Source organism: Durio zibethinus, chromosome 12 (assembly GCF_047325235.1).
Source record: "Durio zibethinus cultivar Kanyao isolate XHJ-2024 chromosome 12, ASM4732523v1, whole genome shotgun sequence".
Classification (NCBI taxonomy): Eukaryota; Viridiplantae; Streptophyta; class Magnoliopsida; order Malvales; family Malvaceae; genus Durio; species Durio zibethinus.
Window position 1 is genome coordinate 22005280 of NC_143173.1, and position 22082 is coordinate 22027361.

Consider the following 22082-nt stretch of genomic DNA (forward strand, 5'->3'; position numbering starts at 1 on the left):
TTTTTTTATTTTGTTTTTTCAACATTTTTTAAAATCTTTTTATTTATTTTTTTTAATTTTAAATTTAATAATTTTTTTCATTTAAATTTTTAAAAATTGAGACCTCTCTTGTGCCATTCTTTTTTTTTTTTTTCCTTTTTTGTAATTTTTTGTAAATATTTTTCTAATATTTTAAGTTTCTTCTTACGAAGCTGATTAGATAGCAAGAGTATGCTGCATATTTTTCTAAACTTTTTTCATTTTTTTTATATATTCAATAAATATTTTAAAAATTATTAGTCTTAAATTTATTTTTATTTTAAAATGATAAAATGTTAAATTAAACAAACTTGATCAAAAATTTAAAAAAAAATTATTTAATATAAGTTCTTTAAGTTTTATTATTTTGGTAATAAACAAATAATATGATTTTCAAAATTTAAACAAATATTTTTTTTGTTTTCTTATTTTTTAAATCAAAATTATCTTTAAATATTATTTATTTGAGCTTAAATAAAATTTTAATTGTTATTTTTAAAGTGAACTTATTCATTTTGAATTTAATACAATTTTGATAATACTGATTTTAAAAAATAGATTAATTTAAAAAAATTATTTTACAAGAATAAAATTTTTTCACATTAAACTTGTTTTATTTTTTGTATTAATTAATAAAATTTTAATATTTAAATTTTTTATGATTGAAAAGCTTTTGAATTTTGAACTTTGTTTGATTCATCTGTCAGTAAATCTGGTTGCTTTGCATTGTTACCACTGCCAGTCCTGGAAAGCAATAAGCAAACAACATCAAGTCTTAGTTGGGGAAAACAAAAGAATAGAACATGGAGTGCTTGTCATATAATGCGGAGATTTTAATTATTCTCTTCCTTCAGATTTACCAGCAGACCAAACCATTACCAGGGGAAACTGAGGATACTTCAGACCAAATTCGTAAATATAATCAAATATATAACTTGGAGAAGCAATTTAAGATGAATGATTGGTGGAACCAACTTCCAGCCCCTTTTAAAGAGTAATAATGCATTCCTGTTCCCCCTACTAGCCAGTCATCAAGAAAGCAGTTTTTGCAATCAACATGCTCTTTCGATTAGGAAGATCCCAGCAAATGCGGAAATAGCACCAACAGCTTCCGTATGTGATTGTTAGGATCATCAGCAAGATTACTGCAGTCAGATTTGTTAACTTCGGGCTAGAAAAGACCCGAAAGGCCATCACAGCACTTCCAGAAATTATACTGGGCTTCTAAGCTGCCAACTGAAGTTAGACAACCTGCCAATAGAATTGAGGAACTGATCTCTTTGTTAGTTGTTTGTAATTTTGTGCTTATCAGCCAATCTAACTTGCTCAACGAAACAAGTTCTTCAGAGTAACATGTAATTTCACATCTTTAAAATGGGATTTCTATTTGTTTTGTCAATTAACTATATGGGCTACTTTTGCACTTACTGACAACAATGTTTATGGGTACAAACGTTTTAATGAGAAATTTCTTCACATAAAAATTAAGGGGCTGTTTGTCATGCTGCACCATAGGTAGCCATGAAGTAATCAAGGTTATGTTACTAATATTAAAATAGTACTCATACAAATTCAGCAAAAATTAACTTCTGAAAATTTTGGGCAATTTATGCATGCCTTTATATTTTTACGTTTTTGCTCAAAGGAATCTTTTTATTAATTGCTCAACAAGAAGTTTATTCAAACGATTTATCTAAAATTAGAAATCTTAATATTAAGAAAAAAATCTGACGCAAGCCTCTCTCTCTCTCTCTCTCTCTCTCTATATATATATATATATATATATATATATATATATATATATATATCTTCCCATCCACCCATTGTCCAATGATGGGACCAAATAATGCAGTAGAGGCAGACGCCATTACATCATAAACAGAAGCACGCAGTATAGAGTTTGGCCAATCACTTACCATATATAAATCAACCAAGGGTTTGCCATTCCAAAATGCTCCAATACATAAGCTTGCAAGCTTTTGCACTGAAGCTTCTAAAACCATTAAGAACCTCTGCTACTGCTCTCCACAATCTTAGAAAGAAGAGAAACCTCCATTCTGCTCATGCTTCTACTGAAAATGCAAGCGTTTGCACTGAAGCTTCTAAAACCAATAAGATCCTATGCTACTGCCCTTCACAATCTTAGAAAGAAGGGAAACCTTCAGTCTAAACTTGTAAAGGATGCTGCTCATAAACCATTCTTCCACTAAAGAGGGACATAAACACAAGAAGGCTAATCAGTTTTGTTAGAATTAAAGCTTTAGAGAACAACTTGCTAATCCCTTGGATCAGCCTTTCATTATATAGGCAATACTAAGAAAAGAGAATCAATTACACTAAGAAAAGAGAGTCAATTACAAATTACACATTAATGCTTCCAATAAATCTCTCCTAAACTGTTTCTGATGGAATATTCCCACAATATTCCAACTCACACACGCATACCCTAACACTCCCCCTCAAGCTAGAGTATATGTATCAGTTATGCTTAACTTGTTACATATATAGTCAACTCGAACTCTTGGAAGCGATTTCGCAAGAATATTAGCTAATTGTTTCTCTGTGTGCACATGTTTCAATAATATTGTTTCACTCTGTAACTTTTTCCTAATGAAATGACAATTAACTATTATATACTCAAACTCTTGGAAGTGATTTTGTAAGAATATCAACTAATTGTTCCTCTGTGCGCATATGTTTCAATAATATTGTTCCACTCTATAACTTTTTCCTAATGAAATGACAATTAACTATTATATGCTTGGTTCTTTCATGACATATTGGAGTCGAAGCAATATGAATCGCCGACTGATTATTACACCATAACTCTGTAGGGTCCAAATTGAAAGCCCAATTTTATCTAAAAATTGAACCATCTATAATACTTTTATTGTAGCCAAAGTCATGACTCTATACTCTACTTTTGCGCTATACCTAGCAAATACTTGTTGCTTGTTGCTCTTCTAAGAGATTAGATTACTCCCAAAAAAGATAACATAACCAGATGTAGACTACTTAACTATAAGAGAGCCTACCTAATTTGCATATGTATAGACTTGAATACCCTTATATCACTAGTAGATTTGTAAAGTATTCCCTTTCTAGGATTTTTTAACAAATACTGAAGGATATGCATTGCTGTTTTCCAGTGAGTATCTCAAGAAGCTGCCATGAATTGACTTACTGTACTCACTGAAAAAGATATATGAGGTCTCATCAATGTCAGGTAATTCAGTTTTCCTATTAGTCTCCTATAAGGTGTAAGATCATCAAGTAAAGTGCCATATTTTAGAGAAAGTTGGATACCTAGATCCATCGGTGTGTCACTTGGCTTGGCATGAAATAAGCCTACATCTTTCAAAATATTTAGCATATATTTCTTTTGAGATATAAAGATTCCTTTTTTACACATTGCCACTTCAATACCCAAAAAAAATTTCAATTGACCAAAAATTTTGGTCTCAAATTAAGACTTAAGATTCATTTTAAGTTTATCAATCTTTGCACTATCACTGTCAGTGATGATGATATCATCTACATACATTCCCAACAATATAAGGTCAGAACTCTGTCCTATATAAAATATTGAATGATCATTTTTACTTTATCACATGCTATACTGAACATGAACTACACTAAATTTATTGAACCACACGCATAGAGATTACTTCAGACCATACAGAGACCTATGCAAACCTCACACCTTCTTAAACTCTCCTTGAGCAGTAAACCCTGGTGGTTGCTCTATATAGACCTCTTTAGTCAAGTTATTATGTAGGAAAACATTTTTCACTTTCAACTAATGTAATGCCCATTTATGTGTAGTAGCAAAACTGATAAATAGGCAAATAGATATCATCTTTGCCACTGGTAAAAAGGTAGCAAATAATCTATTCCATATGTCTACGCATATCCCCTTACTACTAGTCTTACCTTCAATCTAGCCAACGAACCATTAGGATTCAATTTTGTGGTGTAAACCCACTTGTACCTAATAACTTGCTTCCTTTTTGACAGGGAAATCGAGTCCTATCTATGGTTAGCCTATAGGGCCATCATTTCATCCTCCATAGCCTTACACTATCCTGAATCTGTAAAAACATCATGAAAAGTACATGGTACACTAATAGCATTAATTGTGGCAATACAAGTCTGAAATTGAGCAAAAAGTCCTTTGTATGAAAGTGTGTATAAAAGAAAATTTTTGCAAGTTCGTGTACGTTTTCGTAAAGCAATCGGTACTATTTTAGCCATAATGTCTCGAGGTGGATCCATTGACAGAGAGACTATCTTAATAGATGAAGTTTTTATAGGCATATCTACACAGGTCCCTCTATTGTACGTACGACCAAATTGAGTATCTGGACATGCCTCAGAAAGAGATGCATTGATCGGTGTACTATGTATTTGATAAATTAAAAAATCTTTTTCTTTTGATATGATAGGTGATGGATAAGACTATAGCACCGAAAAAAAAAGAACCAACTCATGAAACGCGACATTTGTCAAAATAATAAAGTGATCAAAGTCTAGAAAGTAGCATCGATACCCTTTCTAGACATGTGAATAACCTAAGAATATACACTTAAGAAAATGTGGGTCTAATTTAGTACGACTTGGACGAGTGTCACGAACAAAACATGTGCACCCAAACACCTTGAGAGAGATTGGAAATAAGGGATGATCAAAACACAATACTTGAAGAGAAAATTTTCCTTCAAAAATCGATGATTGCAAACAATTTATAAGATAACATGCTGTGAAGATAGCTTCACTCTAGAACACTTTAGATACCTTCATTTAAAACAAAAGAGCTCTAGCCACTTCCAATAAATGGTGATTATTTCTTTCAACAACCCATGTTACTGTGGTATCTGTATACGAGGACTGATGAACAACATCTTTTGTTTTTAAGAATTGAACAAGCTCTATAGAAAAATACTCTCCCTCATTATCATTCCCTAAAATTTTGATAAATTTACTGAATTGATTCTTTATTTCTGCATGAAAGGTGATGAAGATAAAGAATAATTTGGAGTAGCTCCACAACAAATATAAGCAGCAAAGTTGTGAATAATCATCAACAAATGTCACAAAGTATCTATAACTAGATTTTGAAATAATAGGATAAAGCCCTCATATATCATAATAAATTATAGTAAAAAGAAACTTTTCTTTTTTATTAAATCGAGATCGATAGAAAACTCTGTGCAGTTTAGCAAACTTGCACGATTCATAATCAAGACTAAAATATGATAAATGAGGACACATAGCTCATGAAGTTGACATGGATGGATGACCAAAACAACAATGAGACTTATAAGCTGATGACATTTTCCTAAGTATGTCAGTAACCCAAATTGTATCTTTTGTATGTCATCAAGTAGATAAAGACCTAATTCAATCCTTCCTATACCAAATAGTCTACTTCATTAATAGATCCTAAAAACATAATAAGTAGGAAAAAAGAAAATACTAAAATTTAAATTCCTTATAATCTGACTAACTAAAAGTAAGTTAAAAGGATAAGAAAGGATATATAGCATAAAATGTAAAGGTAATGTGGATATAAGTCAAGCCTTGCCACTTCCCACAATATCTATAGAGTTTCCATCAATAACCAAAATAGAACGTTTCCTGTCATAGGAGTATATAAATAAAATTATCTGTAATAGCTGTTATGTGATCCGAAACTCTTGAATCAATCACCCAAGTCCTAGAGAGGGTAGTCAAGCATGTAGTAGACTTACCTTGCATAAAAGTTACTGCCAGAGAGTAGATCAAAATCTAATTCTGAAACATCTAAATAAACCTATCATACTTTTCCTGAGATGATTAAACTTCTTTCTCCTCTTGCTGTTTGGGCTGAAGCACAGCATCGATCACATATGCTACTATTAGGTTAAATTGCCCCGAAGCTACGAATTAACATTCTGTAAATGACCATGTTGTCCATAATGATAATAAGACCATGGTTCTCTTCTACCACTTCCATATCCTTTACTTTATCCACCATGTCCTCCACGTGGTGCTTGCATTTCATGTTGTAGGGCCACAAAATATTATCCTATCTTTTTTGTGGAGGATCATGCTAAGTGACCCTGCTCAAGCACTTATAAGCATCCAGTAAAGAAATTAAATTTTTGCTTGCTAACATCTGAGTATTAGCATTGGCATACTCCTTTCTCAATCCTGCTGCTATATCATCTTTTTGCTCTTAGTTTGTTTTCAGATCGATAGACAAGGACATGAGTTCATTAAATTCATTATATATCTCCTTGAACATAGCAAAATATTCCCTCAAGCTCCTATCAAACTGTTCCATTCTAGCCCATGCCCTAATAACATTTGAGATCCTCTATCAATTCTTAGAATTTGCATAAATAATTTTTATAGCCTCCTAAAGCTCCTTAGTTGTAAAGTATTGATTGAACATCACCTTGACTTATCATTCAATCAAGTTGAATAATTGTCCAAATACTCGATTGTCCTTCTACTCCCAAGTTGTATAATTCGAGCTTCTTTTTGCTAGCAGCTCATTTGTAAAAAATCGAGCCTTTCTAAGGTCATGCAAGGTCACCAACATAGTCTTGCTCCATGACAAGTAGTTGGAGCCATCAAATTTCTCATCCGACAATTGTGAGCTCGTAATAAACTCTTGAGTTATCACCTTCGATGCAGTTGCCTCTTCTTTTGCCATGGCCACAAAACCTTCTTCCTTCAAAACACAACTGATAATCCTTCAATCGAGTAACACAACCCTTAATCAACAACCAGGAAATCTGTTCCTATTTCTGCATCCATGTTATACACCGAGAAGAACTTGTATCTCTTTATTTATCATTCACGAATAGGTTGCAACCCTTTCTTCTTGCCGCTTTTGAGAATAAAAAGACAACCCCTTTTCAACTAATGAGAGACTGTTAAAGAGGAAGAAAAGTTTTAAGTACGCAGTTTTAAGACTGTAAGATCAAAATCTATAATAATGATGTCTAGGTGACGTAGAGGCCATTACAAAGGGGTTTGAGGAAAAAGAGAAAAAGGGAAACGACAGCAACTACGGTTATACTATTAGCTTTGACACCATATTAGAATTAAAGCTTTAGAGAACCACTTACTAATCTCTTGGATTAGCCTTTCATTATATAGACAATATTAAGGAAAGAGAATCTATTACAAATTACACATTAAGTTGTTTCCCATGAAATATTCTCATAATATTCCAACTCACACACATGCATACACTAACAAGTTTCAAGCTTCAAAACTAGTATAAACAAAATTAGCTCTATGCCTGCCACGCAATTGGAAAAGTTAAGACAACAACAAAATAGTTAACTTTTAATAGAAAGGTAAATTCAATGCTCATTGAAGTTTCTATCTCGCTAATGTACCATGTAAATGATATACAATTTTGATGTACTATAAGATAAAGAGCGTAACAAAACTGATAAAGTCTAAGTTTTTTTGTAACTTACTTGTTACATATTAATATACTATATATTTAATTTCACCAATAATCTCCACAAGAGCATGAACCACTAATAAAATGATGAAATCTGTTATTATCCCTAACAATTATCACTCTTCCTGTAACCCTTGAAATAAGTTTTATGGCCTCATGACAATCACCACATACACGAAGGTTTTTAACAACTCGAATAACATCTGATGGAGCGGTACTAATTAAACCAAATGCAATAGCCAGCTTCTCACTGTGACAACCAAGAAAATGCTCTTTTTCTTCCTCTTCTATGTCAAAAAACACATAATCTGTCGTTGGAATATAACCAGCTGCTTTAAGTTCCTTGGCCAATTCACCAAGTTTTTTATAAATAATTTCTGACATGGGGTGAGACTTGTCACCCACAAGGAATTCATGAACAACCCCATTTACTTCAATCCAACTGTATCCAGGTACCTTTTGTACTCCTCTCTGATTCATGATTGACCTAATTTTTGCAGCATCATCCCATTTATGACTTGCTGAATATATGTTGGATAAGAGAACATAATTTCCTGAATTCCATGGTTCTAATTCAATGAGTTTCTTTAGTACATATTCTGCTAACTGAGTATCCTTGTGCAATTTACATCCACCCAACAAGCCTCCCCAAACAATAGAATTGGCCTCCATCGGCATATTGATGATCAACTGATGAGCTTCATCTAGTAAACCTGCACGGGCTAGAAGATCCACCATGCATCCATAATGCTCAATAGTAGGAGTCAAAGAAAAGACACGATTCATGCCATGGAAATACTGGCGACCATCATCAACCAGACCAACATGAGTACAGCCACAAAGCAAGCCCATGAAAGTGTTCTCATTAGGTAGAATACCTGATTTTTCCATTTGGCCGAAAAGACCAAATGCAGGTTTAACATGTCCATTCATCGCAAGCCCAGATATTGCAGCATTCCAAACTACTAGATCTTTCTCCTTCATACTGTTAAAGATTTCCCAAGCTTGAACTATGCTCCCACATTTTGCAAACATGTCAATCAATGCTGTACCTAATACAGGGTTAGACAAAAACTCATCTCTGTCCATTAACTTGCTAGCCCAATCCCCTAATTCTAGAGCTCCTAATCTGGCACAAGCAGAAAGAACTCCCACCATAGAATAACAATCGGGTGCCAACTTCTCTTTCTGCATTTGGAAGAAGAGGTCTAGTGCTTCTTTTGGGAGTCCATTAGATGCATAGCCTTGAATCATAGTGCTCCAAGTTACTATATCCTTCTCAGGCATCCCATCAAATGCACAACGCGCTTTCTCCATGTTTCCACACTTAGCATACATATCAACTAAAGATGTTGCAACAAACACATTTCTGCTCAATCCAAACTGTGTTATGCATCTCTCAATCCACTCTCCGCTATTCAAATCCCCCAAGTGAGCACAAGCTGAAAGAACCCTAACAATGCTGAAACTATCAGGCCTCAAACCCATATCTATCAACTTGCTAAACATATCAACAGCTTCCCTATACCGCCCAACATCAATGTATCCACTAATCATGGCTGTCCAAGAAATAACATTTTTCTCTGAAATATCATCAAACACATTAAGTGCATTATCCAAATATCCGCATTTCGCGTACAAACAGAGCAAACTGGTCTTAACAAAGACATCGCGATCAAAACCCAGCTTGACAACCTGGGCATGGATTCTAATACCCAACTGGAAATCTAAAAGCCTGGCACAAGCCTTGAGAACAAAAGGAAAAGTGAAATTGTTGGGCAAGAAGCCTTGACCACACATTGAAGCATAACACTGGGTAGCACCGACAAATGAATCATTGGAAACAAGACCCTGAATCATTGTGTTCCAGAGAAAAACGTTGGGTTGTTTGGTTTGATTGAAGAGAAGGCAAGAGTAGTTGGTTTGACCAAAATAAAAGGACGCTTTCAAGATGAGGTTGAGAAGATAGTTGTGTTGGTGAAGGCCACAGCGGAAAAGCGCAGCGTGAACATGCTTGAGGTGTTTGGTGGAGGTAATTCCTTCAAGGATGCATTTCTTGATTTCAATGACTTTTGAAAACGATGAAGTTGCTGGGTTCAGATTCGTTAACATAGCCATGGCTATGGCTATGGCTACGGCTATGGCTATTCCCTGTCACACTGATTCATTCCTGCCCAATGTAAATCTAAGATAGGAACTTGAGTCATATATTATGAGGGGATAATACCTAAGATTTTATTTTCAACTTTACTTAAACTATCTATAATTAAAGGGAAAAAAAACTAAATTAAAAAGTGTAAAAAAATGACATTATGATTGAGATCAAATTTGTTATTGTACTTTAGTTTAATACTATTAAAATTTGTTATTATATTTTAATTTTATTTAATTTTTTACTAAATTTTCAATTTATATTATTTTTTAAACTAAAATAATGGTATTAAAATATTTTTTTAGATAAATAGTTAATTTCCATCAATTTAATTTTTTTATTCACAAATCATTAAAATTAAAAGTATAAACAAACCATTTAATGAAATTAAATTACAATAAAAAAATTCAATATTAATTCTTAGTATATGACAATTTTGATTTTAATCAAAACTCAATGTAATTTAATTTAAATCAACTCATTACTAGTTAGACCAAATATAACATGACTCATAATATAGTCGAGCCAAAAATCATGTTAATATGACCTATATTTGACATTATATTTAATATTAAATCATGTTAAATTAGTTTGATGAATTATTTTGTCATTCTAACTTTAGATTGTCTTAAAAATATAATTAATCTTTTTAATATGAACAAATGGTGCATATGAAAGTTTAATCCAACAATCCAATTGACCAAAGGCTTTAGACTAATCTCCTTACCATGGATTTGGCAAGGAAGACTTTTTATGATAGAGCGGACCATGTATTAGAATTTATGATTGGTATATTTGTACATGGAGCAAACCATCTATTAGACTTTATGATTGATGTATTTATACCATGTATAACATTAAAATTTATATATTCATATTGTATTTTATATGAAAATTATATTTCTTAATTCATGTTGACCTAAAAAATAAAATATGTTTTTTATTTTAATAAATTCATATATAATTATTATTAAAATTAAAATCATATTATTTTTATATTATATTTATATTATATTATATTTTAAATTATCAAATCTACCATCAACCGTAACTATCCCTATGTCTTAGAAGCTATAAGAACAACTGTGGCTTTCCTAGCCTTTGACCATACTAACTTAGTCGTTGATTATGCTAACATGGAATTGAGTTATTCACATGACAATTAGGATTAATAAAATTAGTTGTTAAATTATATAAATGATCCTTATACTCATAAGAAATTTAAAATTTAATTCTTATACTCGCATAAATTTGTAATTTAGTTTCTGTATTCACACAAAATTTAAAATTTAATCATTTTAATATAAAAAATATTTTGAAATATTTTGAATTTTTTTATTTTTTCAGAATTTAAATTTTAAAAATATTTTAGTTCCTTAAATATATTAGTTTTTGTTACATATAATTAATTATTAATAATATCATATTAATAATATTATTATTATTTATATTAATTAATTATAATACTAATAATTTAAATTAATATATCAAAGTTAATATTATTTTAATTAGTATAAATATATCAAACCGAGAACTTTCAATTTTTTTGGTCTTCACAAAAAAAATTATTTAAATAATTAAGTTGGAATCTAACTTAATAGTGTTTTTAACAAAACTATTAACATAAAATTAATACAGTAAAAATATATTAAAATAAGTAAAAAATATTAAAAATAATATAACTATAATTTATATAATTTATAACTAAAAATATCAAATATTTGTTGAAAATAATTTTTTAAAATAATTAAAATAGTTAGTCTTACTAAAGACTATTAAGTTAGATTCAAACTTAATTATTTAAATAAGTTTTTTTTTTTGTGAAGATCAAAAAAATTGAAAATTCTCATTATGATATATTTATACTAATTAAAATAAAATTAACTTTGATATATTCATTTAAATTATTAATATTATAATTGACTAATATAAATGATAATAATATTATTAATATGATATTAGTAATAAGTAATTATATATAATAAAAACTAATATATTAGAGGAACTAAAATAGAGGAACTAAAATATTTTTAAAATTTAAAATTTTGAAAAAACTAAAAAAAATTTAAAATATTTTTGATATTAGAGGAATTAAATTTTAAATTTCGTATGAGTGTATTAATTAAATTTCAATTTTTATGCAAGTATAAAGACTAAATTTCAAATTTCGTATGAATATAAAGATCATTGTATAATTTAATAATTGATTTCATCAATCCTAATTGCCATGTTAGCATGGTCAATGGCCTCGTCAACTATTTAACGAAAATTAAGTAATATTGTTATCAATTGGACTAACATTGTTAAATTAAACTAGTATGAAGATCAAATTTTTGTAAATTATTGTATAAGGACTAAAGTTTAAATTTTATATAAGTATAGAAATTAATTGCATAATTTAACCTTTAATTTATTATACAAATGTTTTAGTATGAATATTAAAAAGGATTGAAGTTATGATACCTAAATTATAATAAAATATTTAATGTGATATTTAATTTTTAAAAAAATTAATGTGATATTTTAATCATGAATTTATTAATAAATGTGGTACTCACTTATAATGTGAGTAATTTAAAATAATGATGCATGATGGACAAGCAACTTTTTAAGTATCATATTAATTAACAGATACATAATTTAGTTATCATATTAAAAATTTTTAAATTTTAAGTATAATATTAAATATTTTATTATAGTTCAGAGATCATTCATGAAATTAATTCATATTAAAAACAAGGTTAAAACATTTAAAAATTTGTTGAATTATTTTACTTTTATTAAATAAGTCATTGTACTTTTAGTTTATCTCAATAAATCATTATTCTTTGATTTGTATAAAAAAGTCTTTATTTTAAATAAAAAATTAGTTTATGTTAAGAGTTTATTTCAGTATAAATTAAAAATTAAAGATTTATTTAGATACAAAATTAAATTTTAAAAATTTATCTAGGTGCAACGTAAAATTCAAAAAATTTATTTAGGTATAATAAAAATATAGATTAATATATATAAAATGATAAAATTTAAGAATTTTTTTTATTATTTATCTTTAAAACAAACTTTGAAACATTCTTGGAGACTACTGTTGAGGTTGCTTGGAAATGTGAAATCGCCTCCTACCAGGTGAGATTTGTCTTCATTATCATGTGGGTAAATTTTAGAAAAAAAAAAAGCAAACAAGTCAGTTTACAATAAAATATTCAATAAATTCCTTTTCATTTACATTTCCTTTATAATTATTAAAAAATGACTAATAGAAGTCATGCCTTTAATATGCATGCCAAACTATTAAAAATGGAAGAAAGCATGACTTTAGGTAATTTTTTTCTTGTCGGCAAATTTTTGTCTGTTCATTGGTCTGAATTGATTGAGCAAAAATGTTATTTAGGATTGTGATGGCTGCCTCTTGGAAAATCAAATGTAATATCCAAACCGTTGTAAATATTAAATTGCAAAGTTAAGAGACTTATAGCCAGTCATGAATGAGACACTATTAGAATTTGAAATCAATTTATATTAGATTTAATAATTTATTTATTTATTTTATATCAAATATATAAAATAATATAATAATTATCGAATCAAATTTATATCGACATATCAAAAATAATTTTTTTATTTTTATCAAATTTATATATAATTTTTATTAAAATTTTAAATTACTTTCATAACTTTTTTTTATGTCATTTTTATATAATATCATTATTTTAAATTTAAAATTATTAGATTTAATTTATCTCTCGTAATGAACAAATTTGGAAAGAAAATTTTGGTGGCTCTTTGATGAATATAATTTCTCTACCTAATCCAACAAAATTAAAAGGAAATTTTATTTTTTCTACCAGAAACCATTTTGCCAAAATGGGTGTTAGAAATTAGAAGTTATTATCAGAAGAAAAAAAAAAGTCAATTGGAATGAAAATGTGGACATGGCTGAATGTTCCGCGTGGTTGGCGCCTTCCAGGCCCTGGAGTTGTATTTTACACATACCTACGGGGGGAAGAACTCGTCAAATCTTCCGGAATATTTCTAGAGAAAAGAAGAAAAAGAAGCCCCCACAATTTGACCAAACTCTTTTGTCTCATTCAAAACTAAGAAATTCCAATGAGATTTGTGTGCTGAGGCACAATTCCTGTACCACATAGTATTTTAACAACCGTAGATATTTTCATTTCTGTATTCATATTTGTTTATGTCATATTTAAAACGTATAAAATAAAAAATTATTATATTTTAATTTAAGTTGCTATATCAAATACAAAGTATAAAATATATTTATATAATTTTTACTATTTTTTTTCCTACGATGTCATCGCATATAAAATTGTGGACTAAACAATCCTACGGGTGACACGTGCTTGACTTACTGTTATTGCAAAACATCATAGAAATCCACCAAGCTCTCATTTATAAGCTAATGTTCTGCTGCCAAAATTTTTTGTTGTGAGGGTTCTTCAGGAATATTTAGAAGAAACAGAAGGCAGGGAAAGGCATAAACATGGGTAGGAAATTAGATGCTTTGCTTGGAAGAAACTTCAACACCTCCAAGTTTAAAACTCTCGCCAAACTTGCCATCTCTAGGATTAGTATCCTGAAGAACCAGCATCAAGTCCGGTATTCCCATGCCAGGTCTGATGTGATTGAACTCCTCAACCTTGGTCACCATGAACGAGCCCTTCTTCGGGTAATTTTTTCACCTCTTTCTTTCCCTTAATTTGGTTGGATTGTTCTCTTAATTTCTTGGGAAATTAAAGTTGAATCTGGTGGGGCATTTTTGGACAGGTAGAGCATGTGATCAAAGGACAAAATATGGTGGATGCATTCACCATAATGGAAAGCTACTGTCATCTGTTGATAGAGAGAGTCACGCTCATTCAAAAGAACAAGTAAGATTGATTAAACTATTGGTTATAGATTTAATGGATATATTTTCAAACAATGGACATTTTTAAATTTGCCTCTTTCTACAATAGGGAATGTCCTGATGAACTGAAGGAGGCAACATCAAGCTTGATGTTTGCATCATCAAGATGTGGAGAATTCCCAGAGCTTCTTCACATTCGTGGGGTCGTATCATCGACTTTTGGGAAAGAATTTGTTGCTCGTGCTGTTGAATTGCGCAACAATTGCAGTGTGCATCCTAATGTAAGGATAGTTCAGTCAATGCTTGAAATTAAAAGACCTTTTTAGGAACCCTGAAGCTTAGCTCATTTGGTTGAGTCTAACAGGTTTGGGATTCAAATCCCAACATCTGTAAACCCTTCTTATATCTGGGACTGTGGCCGACCCTTTGTTAAAAAAACGACTTTATTAGAACGTACAGTTATCCTTACAGTTAACTGCCTCTGGCTGTTTGACAGATAATACAGAAGCTTTCGACACAACGACCAAGCTTGGAAAACAAATTGAAAATGCTCAAGGAGATTGCCTTCGAGAGGGATATCACCTTGCATTTGGAGGCAGTGGTTGTAGAGGTGAGAAACTTGCAATCGAATGAAAAACAACAATCACCAACAGACAAAAGGTTTAAAACTTGATTCTGAAATGACAATATTTGATGGTTGTAGGAGAAACTGGATGTCAATGAGAAGCAGGATGAACACGTTGCTGATAAATCTGCAAAACTGGATGATCCTGAGCACAAAGATACAGCCAATGATTTGCCAATAGCAACAAACCTAGATGAAAATTTGTCTGAGTCAATAAAAGCAAGGAAAAAGTACAGAGATGTAGCTGCAGCTGCTCTAGAGGCTTTTGAATCAGCAGCTTATGCAGCAGCAGCTGCAAGAGCAGCGGTTGAACTATCAAGAGCTGAATCCCAAGACTTTGATCCAGATGACGAAATTGGTTCGAGCCATAAAAAAGGAGAATTTGATGATTCTGATGCAATACCTGATTTTTCAAAGCCAGGACATGCAGCTTCAGAGGGAATTGATTACTCAAGGAATGCCTTGGGATTTGAAAAGATCCATCCCATTGACAACTTTACCTCAGAATCAGAAGGTGAAGGCATGGCAAGGACATTTTCTACTTGTAGTTCAGATTCTGATGTATCCATTTCAGCTGAGAAGAAACTGTCTTTGGATATATTGAGACAGAATCAAGCTTTGGGTGATGAATTAGCCATTGACATAGTTAATACTGGTAGGAAGAAGGAAAAGGAGGAGACACAATGGCCAAAGCCCCATGATCACTTGAGCTCTGATATTGGTTTGAGCTTAACTACAACCGAAGACCAATACATTGGACAGAATGAAGTAATCAATGAGGACGAAAGCAAGTTTGCCTATCAATCGTCAAAGCTTTCAAACACTCAGAGCCTAAATTTTGAACAGCAATTACATGCACAGCATTCACATCTAAACAAAAAGTGGGTGTCAATGAGGACTAGAAGACAGCATAGGATTTGATTTTTTTTAATTAGTTGTGAAATTTTGCTTCTCCATGCTAATCTCTTTATTTTTTTCCCAAATAAATTTTTTATGATATTAAATTTTAATTAAATTATTATTTCATACTGGAAATAAATATCAAAGAATTTGGATAATTAGTTGTTATTGTTGTGCTTTTTCTTTTTTAAAATGACTATATAATTTCTTTTACATTCATAATTAAAAAGTAAAAAAAAAATTCATCTAAATAATAAATTTTGCAAATGTATTGTATACAGTTCTTAATGCCTATGACGCCACACGTCATTTTCTTATTTCTTTTTTGTTTTTTCTTTTAAAAGATTTAACAAATATTTTTAAAAGATTTTATTTTTCATGTGTGAGATTCACTTATATTAAACTTTTTTTTTTGTCTTTTTTATCCTTTTTAACTTTTTCTTTTTTAAAAAATTAATAAACATTTTATAATTATAAAAAATATATTTTAAAGATTTTTTTTTTGTGTGGATCCACTTATATTAAACTTTCTTGTTTTGCCTTTTTTTTTTACTGGTTTTACCTTTTTCTTTTTTTAAAAAATATTAAATAATATTTTTAAAATATTAAAAAATATATTTTTTTAAAGATTTTTTTCATGTGTAGAATTCACTTATATCAATTTTTTTACCTTTCTAAAATTTTCTCTTTTTAAAAAATATTTAATAAAAATTTTCTTGAAATTCTAAAAAATTATAAAAAATATTTTTATGTGTGGAACCTATTTATACCAAAATTTCTTTATTGCTTTTGCTTTTTTATTTTTTTTAATGTTTTCCTTTTTTAAAAATTAATAAATATTTTCTAAAATTTTAAAAAATATATTTTTAAAGATTTTATTTTACTTGCGGAACCACTTATATCAATTTTCTTTTTTTTTTCTTTTTTTTGAACTTTTTCTTTTTTTAGAAAATATTTAATAATGTTTTTAAATTATAAAAAAATATTTTTACAGATTTTATTTTTCATGTGTAGAACCTATTTATATCACTTTTTTTTTTGCTTTTCGTTTTTAATTTTCAACTTTTTATTTTTTTGAAAAAATATTTAATAAAAATTTTCTTCAAATTTTATTTTTTAAACCAACTTGATACTAATGGTATGTCACCTTTTTTTTTTCTATATTTTTTCTTTTTATATATTTCATAATTTTTTAAAATTTTATTTTTTAGTCCCTCTTGATATTAAAATTATGATGCATGTTAAGTCATTTTCTTTTCTTTTTTTTTTTTCGCTTTTTCTTTTTATTATTTTTTGCTATCTATTTTTCTTTTTTTTTTTATATATATATTCAATATTTTAAAAAAATAATATTAAAATTTCTTTAATCGTAGTCCATCTATTATATAAATTTAATTCATTTTAATTTTTTTTACACTTATTAGAAGTGTTAGCGTACCATCTTATTTTTCTTTTTTTTATTTTTTCTTTTAACTTTTTATAGATTTTTTAGTTTTTGTTTTATATAAATTTTGTAATAAAAACAATATAGATGTTCATGTGACACCCCAATTTGTTTTTCTTTTTTAATTTTTTATTAAATAAATTTTATAATAAAAAGAGTTGATTCATTGCAACGGTGGAACTATTTATCCAATAAATCCACACTCAATTGAGGTGTCAACGTAATATCTCAATGAACTTTTTTTTTCTTTTCATTTTCTTTTCTCATTTTTTGATTTTTACTTTTTTCTCAATCGTTTCCTTTTTTATTTTTTTCTCTTTAATAAAGATAATTTTATAAATATATATATATATATATGAATATGTCCACATGGTATTCAATTTAAGTTTTTTTACCTTTGGTTTCTTTTATGTGTTTTTTAATTAAATAAATTTTGCAATGTGAGATACCGATTAATAAAAATGTCAAAACAGTTCATATTTTATGGATTTTGATCGATCTTAATATGATAAAGAAGTGATTTTTAAAGATCAAGATTTAATTATGAATTTTTGAAAAAAAAAAGATGCAATTGAGTTATAAGAGTGTTTACAGTTCTTTGTCTTGACTTATTTTTAAGTGTATATAAAAATATATATTTTATTATTTATTTAGTTATATACGTATATATGCATTATATTAATAAAGTAATTCTTTTAACCTTAATTTAAGTTTTTTTTTTTTTTAATTTTAAGTTCGATATTAGATGCCAATAAAGCATCTTTTATTTGCATCCCCCCCCCCTTTTTTCTTTAAACTCTTATAGGTTTTTTCCAAAATTTTTTTGTTTACTCCTTTCCCACTTTTTACACTTTTTGTTATTTTTTTAGATTAATTTTATGAGAAAAGCGTGTCAATTAAGGTTTACACATTTAATCCTCGTTTGTTTTAGCTTTTCTTTTATTTTTGAATTTGTTAAATTTTGCAATAAAAACAATGAATAGATAAAACAAAAAAAATTTTACTTACAATTAGATCAAACAATTCAAAATACAGCACAAGTTTATAATTTAGTAAAAAATATGAGCTTAATATAAACAAAAAATATATTTTGTATATTTATATTGACATAATATAAATATATGAATTTTTATTAATTTACATAATATAAATATACGAATTATTATATTTATGCATGACAACACATGAATATCTTTTTAGAACAATATAAATTGTAAATTATGTTGGTTCCTCATCTTATCTAAGTTTTGCCACTTTTACTGCCTTCTTTTTTATCTATTTTTATAATCTAACACTTTTTTTCTTTGTTTTTTACTTTTGCACATGAAACAAAAAGATAAAAAAAAAAGAGACGATGATATGGAATTAAGATTAATGGGGAAAAGTGACAAAAGAAAGGAGGCGAAGAAGTTTAGAAGAAAGTTGGGTGCACGTGTGCATCCGGCTTTTCCTTTCTTTCTTTCTTTTTTGTTTTTTTTTTTAATTATTATTTTTAGCTGTATTATAAATTTCATAAACTTTGGAGATCATGTGACAACAATTCAATTACCTTCTTTCTCTTTTTTTTTCCCCTCTTTCATTCGAAAAAAGAAAAGAAAAGAATGTTTGTACCTAGAAATATGGAACTTTTATATCGCTCTATAGTGGTTAGAGTGTTTCACAAAAAAAAAAAAATGTATGACGTGGTTTAGAGTGACTTAATATTCAATGCTTGATTAGCGGACATCACTAACAAAATGCATGTACCAAGAGATATCTTGGTTTAGATAAATATATTTTAGAACTCAATAATATTAATCAAAATATAAATTAACACTAAATTCAAACATGCTAAGAGGTATTTTGGATGTGTGGAGTAAAGTAGGCAGCGGTTAAAATTTTCTATGAAAACATGAATAAAACATATAAGCAATGCATCTCTAAAACATAGGAATTGATATTAAATATTAAAGAAACTAAAATATTCAGTTTAAGGGAAATAAAAATAAAAAAGGAAAGTCAAATAGCTATAAAGGTTATTGAAAAGACACCAATCTAAGGCAGTATGAAAATTAAGATAAAAACATGCGAACACCTTAGTATCCTAACATTCCCAATAACCAAAATATGTGATTGAACTCCTCAACCTTGGTCACCATGAACGAGCCCTTCTTCGGGTAATTTTTTCACCTCTTTCTTTCCCTTAATTTGGTTGGATTGTTCTCTTAATTTCTTGGGAAATTAAAGTTGAATCTGGTGGGGCATTTTTGGACAGGTAGAGCATATGATCAAAGGACAAAATATCGTGGATGCATTCACCATAATGAAAAGCTATTGTCATCTGTTGATAGAGAGAGTCACGCTCATTCAAAAGACCAAGTAAGATTGATTAAACTATTGGTTATAGATTTAATGGATATATTTTCAAACAATGGACATTTTTAAATTTGCCTCTTTCTACAATAGGGAATGTCCTGATGAACTGAAGGAGGCAACATCAAGCTTGATGTTTGCATCATCAAGATGTGGAGAATTCCCAGAGCTTCTTCACATTCGTGGGGTCGTATCATCGACTTTTGGGAAAGAATTTGTTGCTCGTGCTGTTGAATTGCGCAACAATTGCAGTGTGCATCCTAATGTAAGGATAGTTCAGTCAATGCTTGAAATTAAAAGACCTTTTTAGGAACCCTGAAGCTTAGCTCATTTGGTTGAGTCTAACAGGTTTGGGATTCAAATCCCAACATCTGTAAACCCTTCTTATATCTGAGAATGTGGCCGACCCTTTGTTAAGAAAACGACTTTATTAGAACGTACAGTTATCCTTACAGTTAACTGCCTCTGGCTGTTTGACAGATAATACAGAAGCTTTCGACACAACGACCAAGCTTGGAAAACAAATTGAAAGTGCTTAAGGAGATTGTCAACAAGAGGGGTATCACCTTGCATTTGGAGGCAGTGGTTGTAGAGGTGAGAAACTTGCAATCGAATGAAAAACAACAATCACCAACAAACAAAAGGTTTAAAATTTGATTCTGAAATGACAATATTTGATGGTTGTAGGAGAAACTGGATGTCAATGAGAAGCAGGATGAACACGTTGCTGATAAATCTGCAAAACTGGATGATCCTGAGCACAAAGATACAGCCAATGATTTGCCAATAGCAACAAACCTAGATGAAAATTTGTCTGAGTCAATAAAAGCAAGGAAAAAGTACAGAGATGTAGCTGCAGCTGCTCTAGAGGCTTTTGAATCAGCAGCTTATGCAGCAGCAGCTGCAAGAGCAGCGGTTAAACTCTCAAGAGCTGAATCCCAAGACTTTGATCCAGATGACGAAATTGGTTCGAGCCATAAAAAAGGAGAATTTGATGATTCTGATGCAATACCTGATTTTTCAAAGCCAGGACATGCAGCTTCAGAGGGAATTGATTACTCAAAGAATGCCTTGGGATTTGAAAAGATCCATCCCATTGACAACTTTACCTCAGAATCAGAAGATGAAGGCATGGCAAGGACATTTTCTACTTGTAGTTCAGATTCTGATGTATCCATTTCAGCTGAGAAGAAACTGTCTTTGGATATATTGAGACAGAATCAAGCTTTGGGTGATGAATTAGCCATTGACATAGTTAATACTGGTAGGAAGAAGGAAAAGGAGGAGACACAATGGCCAAAGCCCCATGATCACTTGAGCTCTGATATTGGTTTGAGCTTAACTACAACCGAAGACCAATACATTGGACAGAATGAAGTAATCAATGAGGACGAAAGCAAGTTTGCCTATCAATCGTCAAAGCTTTCAAACACTCAGAGCCTAAATTTTGAACAGCAACTACATGCACAGCATTCACATCTAAACAAAAAGTGGGTGTCAATGAGGACTAGAAGACAGCATAGGATTTGATTTTTTTTAATTAGTTGTGAAATTTTGCTTCTTCATGCTAATCTCTTTATTTTTTTCCCAAATAAATTTTTTATGGTATTAAATTTTAATTAAATTATTATTTCATACTGTAAATAAATATCAAAGAATTTGGATAATTAGTTGTTATTGTTGTGCTTTTTCTTTTTTAAAATGACTATAATTTCTTTTACATTCATAATTAAAAAGTAAAAAAAAAAATTCATCTAAATAATAAATTTTGCAAATGTATTGTATACAGTTCTTAATGCCTATGACGCCACATGTCATTTTCTTATTTCTTTTTTGTTTTTTCTTTTAAAAGATATTATTTTTCATGTGTGAGATTCACTTATATTAAACTTTTTTTTTTCTTTTTTATCCTTTTTAACTTTTTCTTTTTAAAAAAAATTAATAAACATTTTATAATTATAAAAAATATATTTTAAAGGTTTTATTTTTTTGTGTGGATCCACTTATATTAAACTTTCTTGTTTTGCCTTTTTTTTTTACTGGTTTTACCTTTTTCCTTTTTTAAAAATATTAAATAATATTTTTTAAATATTAAAAAAATATATTTTTAAAGATTTTTTTCATGTGTGGAATTCACTTATATCAATTTTTTTACCTTTTTAAAATTTTCTCTTTTTAAAAAATATTTAATAAAGATTTTCTTGAAATTTTAAAAAATTATAAAAAATATTTTTATGTGTGGAATCTATTTACACCAAA

At 29.3% G+C, this 22082-nt stretch overlaps 3 protein-coding genes across 3 annotated transcripts; 2 read left to right on the forward strand and 1 right to left on the reverse strand.

Moving 5' to 3' along the window:
* Nucleotides 1-7352: 7352 nt before the first annotated feature.
* On the reverse strand, nucleotides 7353-9771 carry LOC111296969 (Pentatricopeptide repeat (PPR) superfamily protein). Its single transcript, XM_022891475.2, has one exon. It carries the CDS (start codon nucleotides 9599-9601, stop codon nucleotides 7529-7531), a length of 2073 nt encoding a protein of 690 aa, XP_022747210.2. The 5' UTR covers nucleotides 9602-9771; the 3' UTR covers nucleotides 7353-7528.
* A 4301-nt stretch (nucleotides 9772-14072) lies between these two features.
* LOC111296269 (uncharacterized) lies at nucleotides 14073-16185 on the forward strand. The gene is made up of 5 exons (XM_022890476.2): nucleotides 14073-14322; nucleotides 14421-14524; nucleotides 14612-14783; nucleotides 14999-15112; nucleotides 15206-16185. The coding sequence occupies exons 1-5, from the start codon at nucleotides 14137-14139 to the stop codon at nucleotides 16046-16048; spliced, it is 1419 nt and encodes a 472-aa protein (XP_022746211.2). The 5' UTR covers nucleotides 14073-14136; the 3' UTR covers nucleotides 16049-16185.
* Nucleotides 16186-19866: 3681 nt separating this feature from the next.
* Nucleotides 19867-21490, forward strand: LOC149515885 (uncharacterized). The gene is made up of 3 exons (XM_089741213.1): nucleotides 19867-20088; nucleotides 20304-20417; nucleotides 20511-21490. Exons 1-3 carry the CDS (start codon nucleotides 19882-19884, stop codon nucleotides 21351-21353), a joined length of 1164 nt encoding a protein of 387 aa, XP_089597339.1. The 5' UTR covers nucleotides 19867-19881; the 3' UTR covers nucleotides 21354-21490.
* Nucleotides 21491-22082: the final 592 nt, after the last annotated feature.

Coding starts and splice junctions, on each gene's coding strand:
- LOC149515885 (XM_089741213.1), top strand. CDS start 19,882: ATGGACATTTTTAAATTTGCCTCTTTCTACAATAGGGAATGTCCTGAT. Junction 20,089..20,303: donor ATTGCAGTGTGCATCCTAAT/GTAAGGATAGTT, acceptor GCTGTTTGACAG/ATAATACAGAAGCTTTCGAC. Junction 20,418..20,510: donor TGGAGGCAGTGGTTGTAGAG/GTGAGAAACTTG, acceptor TGATGGTTGTAG/GAGAAACTGGATGTCAATGA.
- LOC111296269 (XM_022890476.2), top strand. CDS start 14,137: ATGGGTAGGAAATTAGATGCTTTGCTTGGAAGAAACTTCAACACCTCC. Junction 14,323..14,420: donor ATGAACGAGCCCTTCTTCGG/GTAATTTTTTCA, acceptor ATTTTTGGACAG/GTAGAGCATGTGATCAAAGG. Junction 14,784..14,998: donor ATTGCAGTGTGCATCCTAAT/GTAAGGATAGTT, acceptor GCTGTTTGACAG/ATAATACAGAAGCTTTCGAC.
- LOC111296969 (XM_022891475.2), bottom strand. CDS start 9,601: ATGGCTATGTTAACGAATCTGAACCCAGCAACTTCATCGTTTTCAAAA.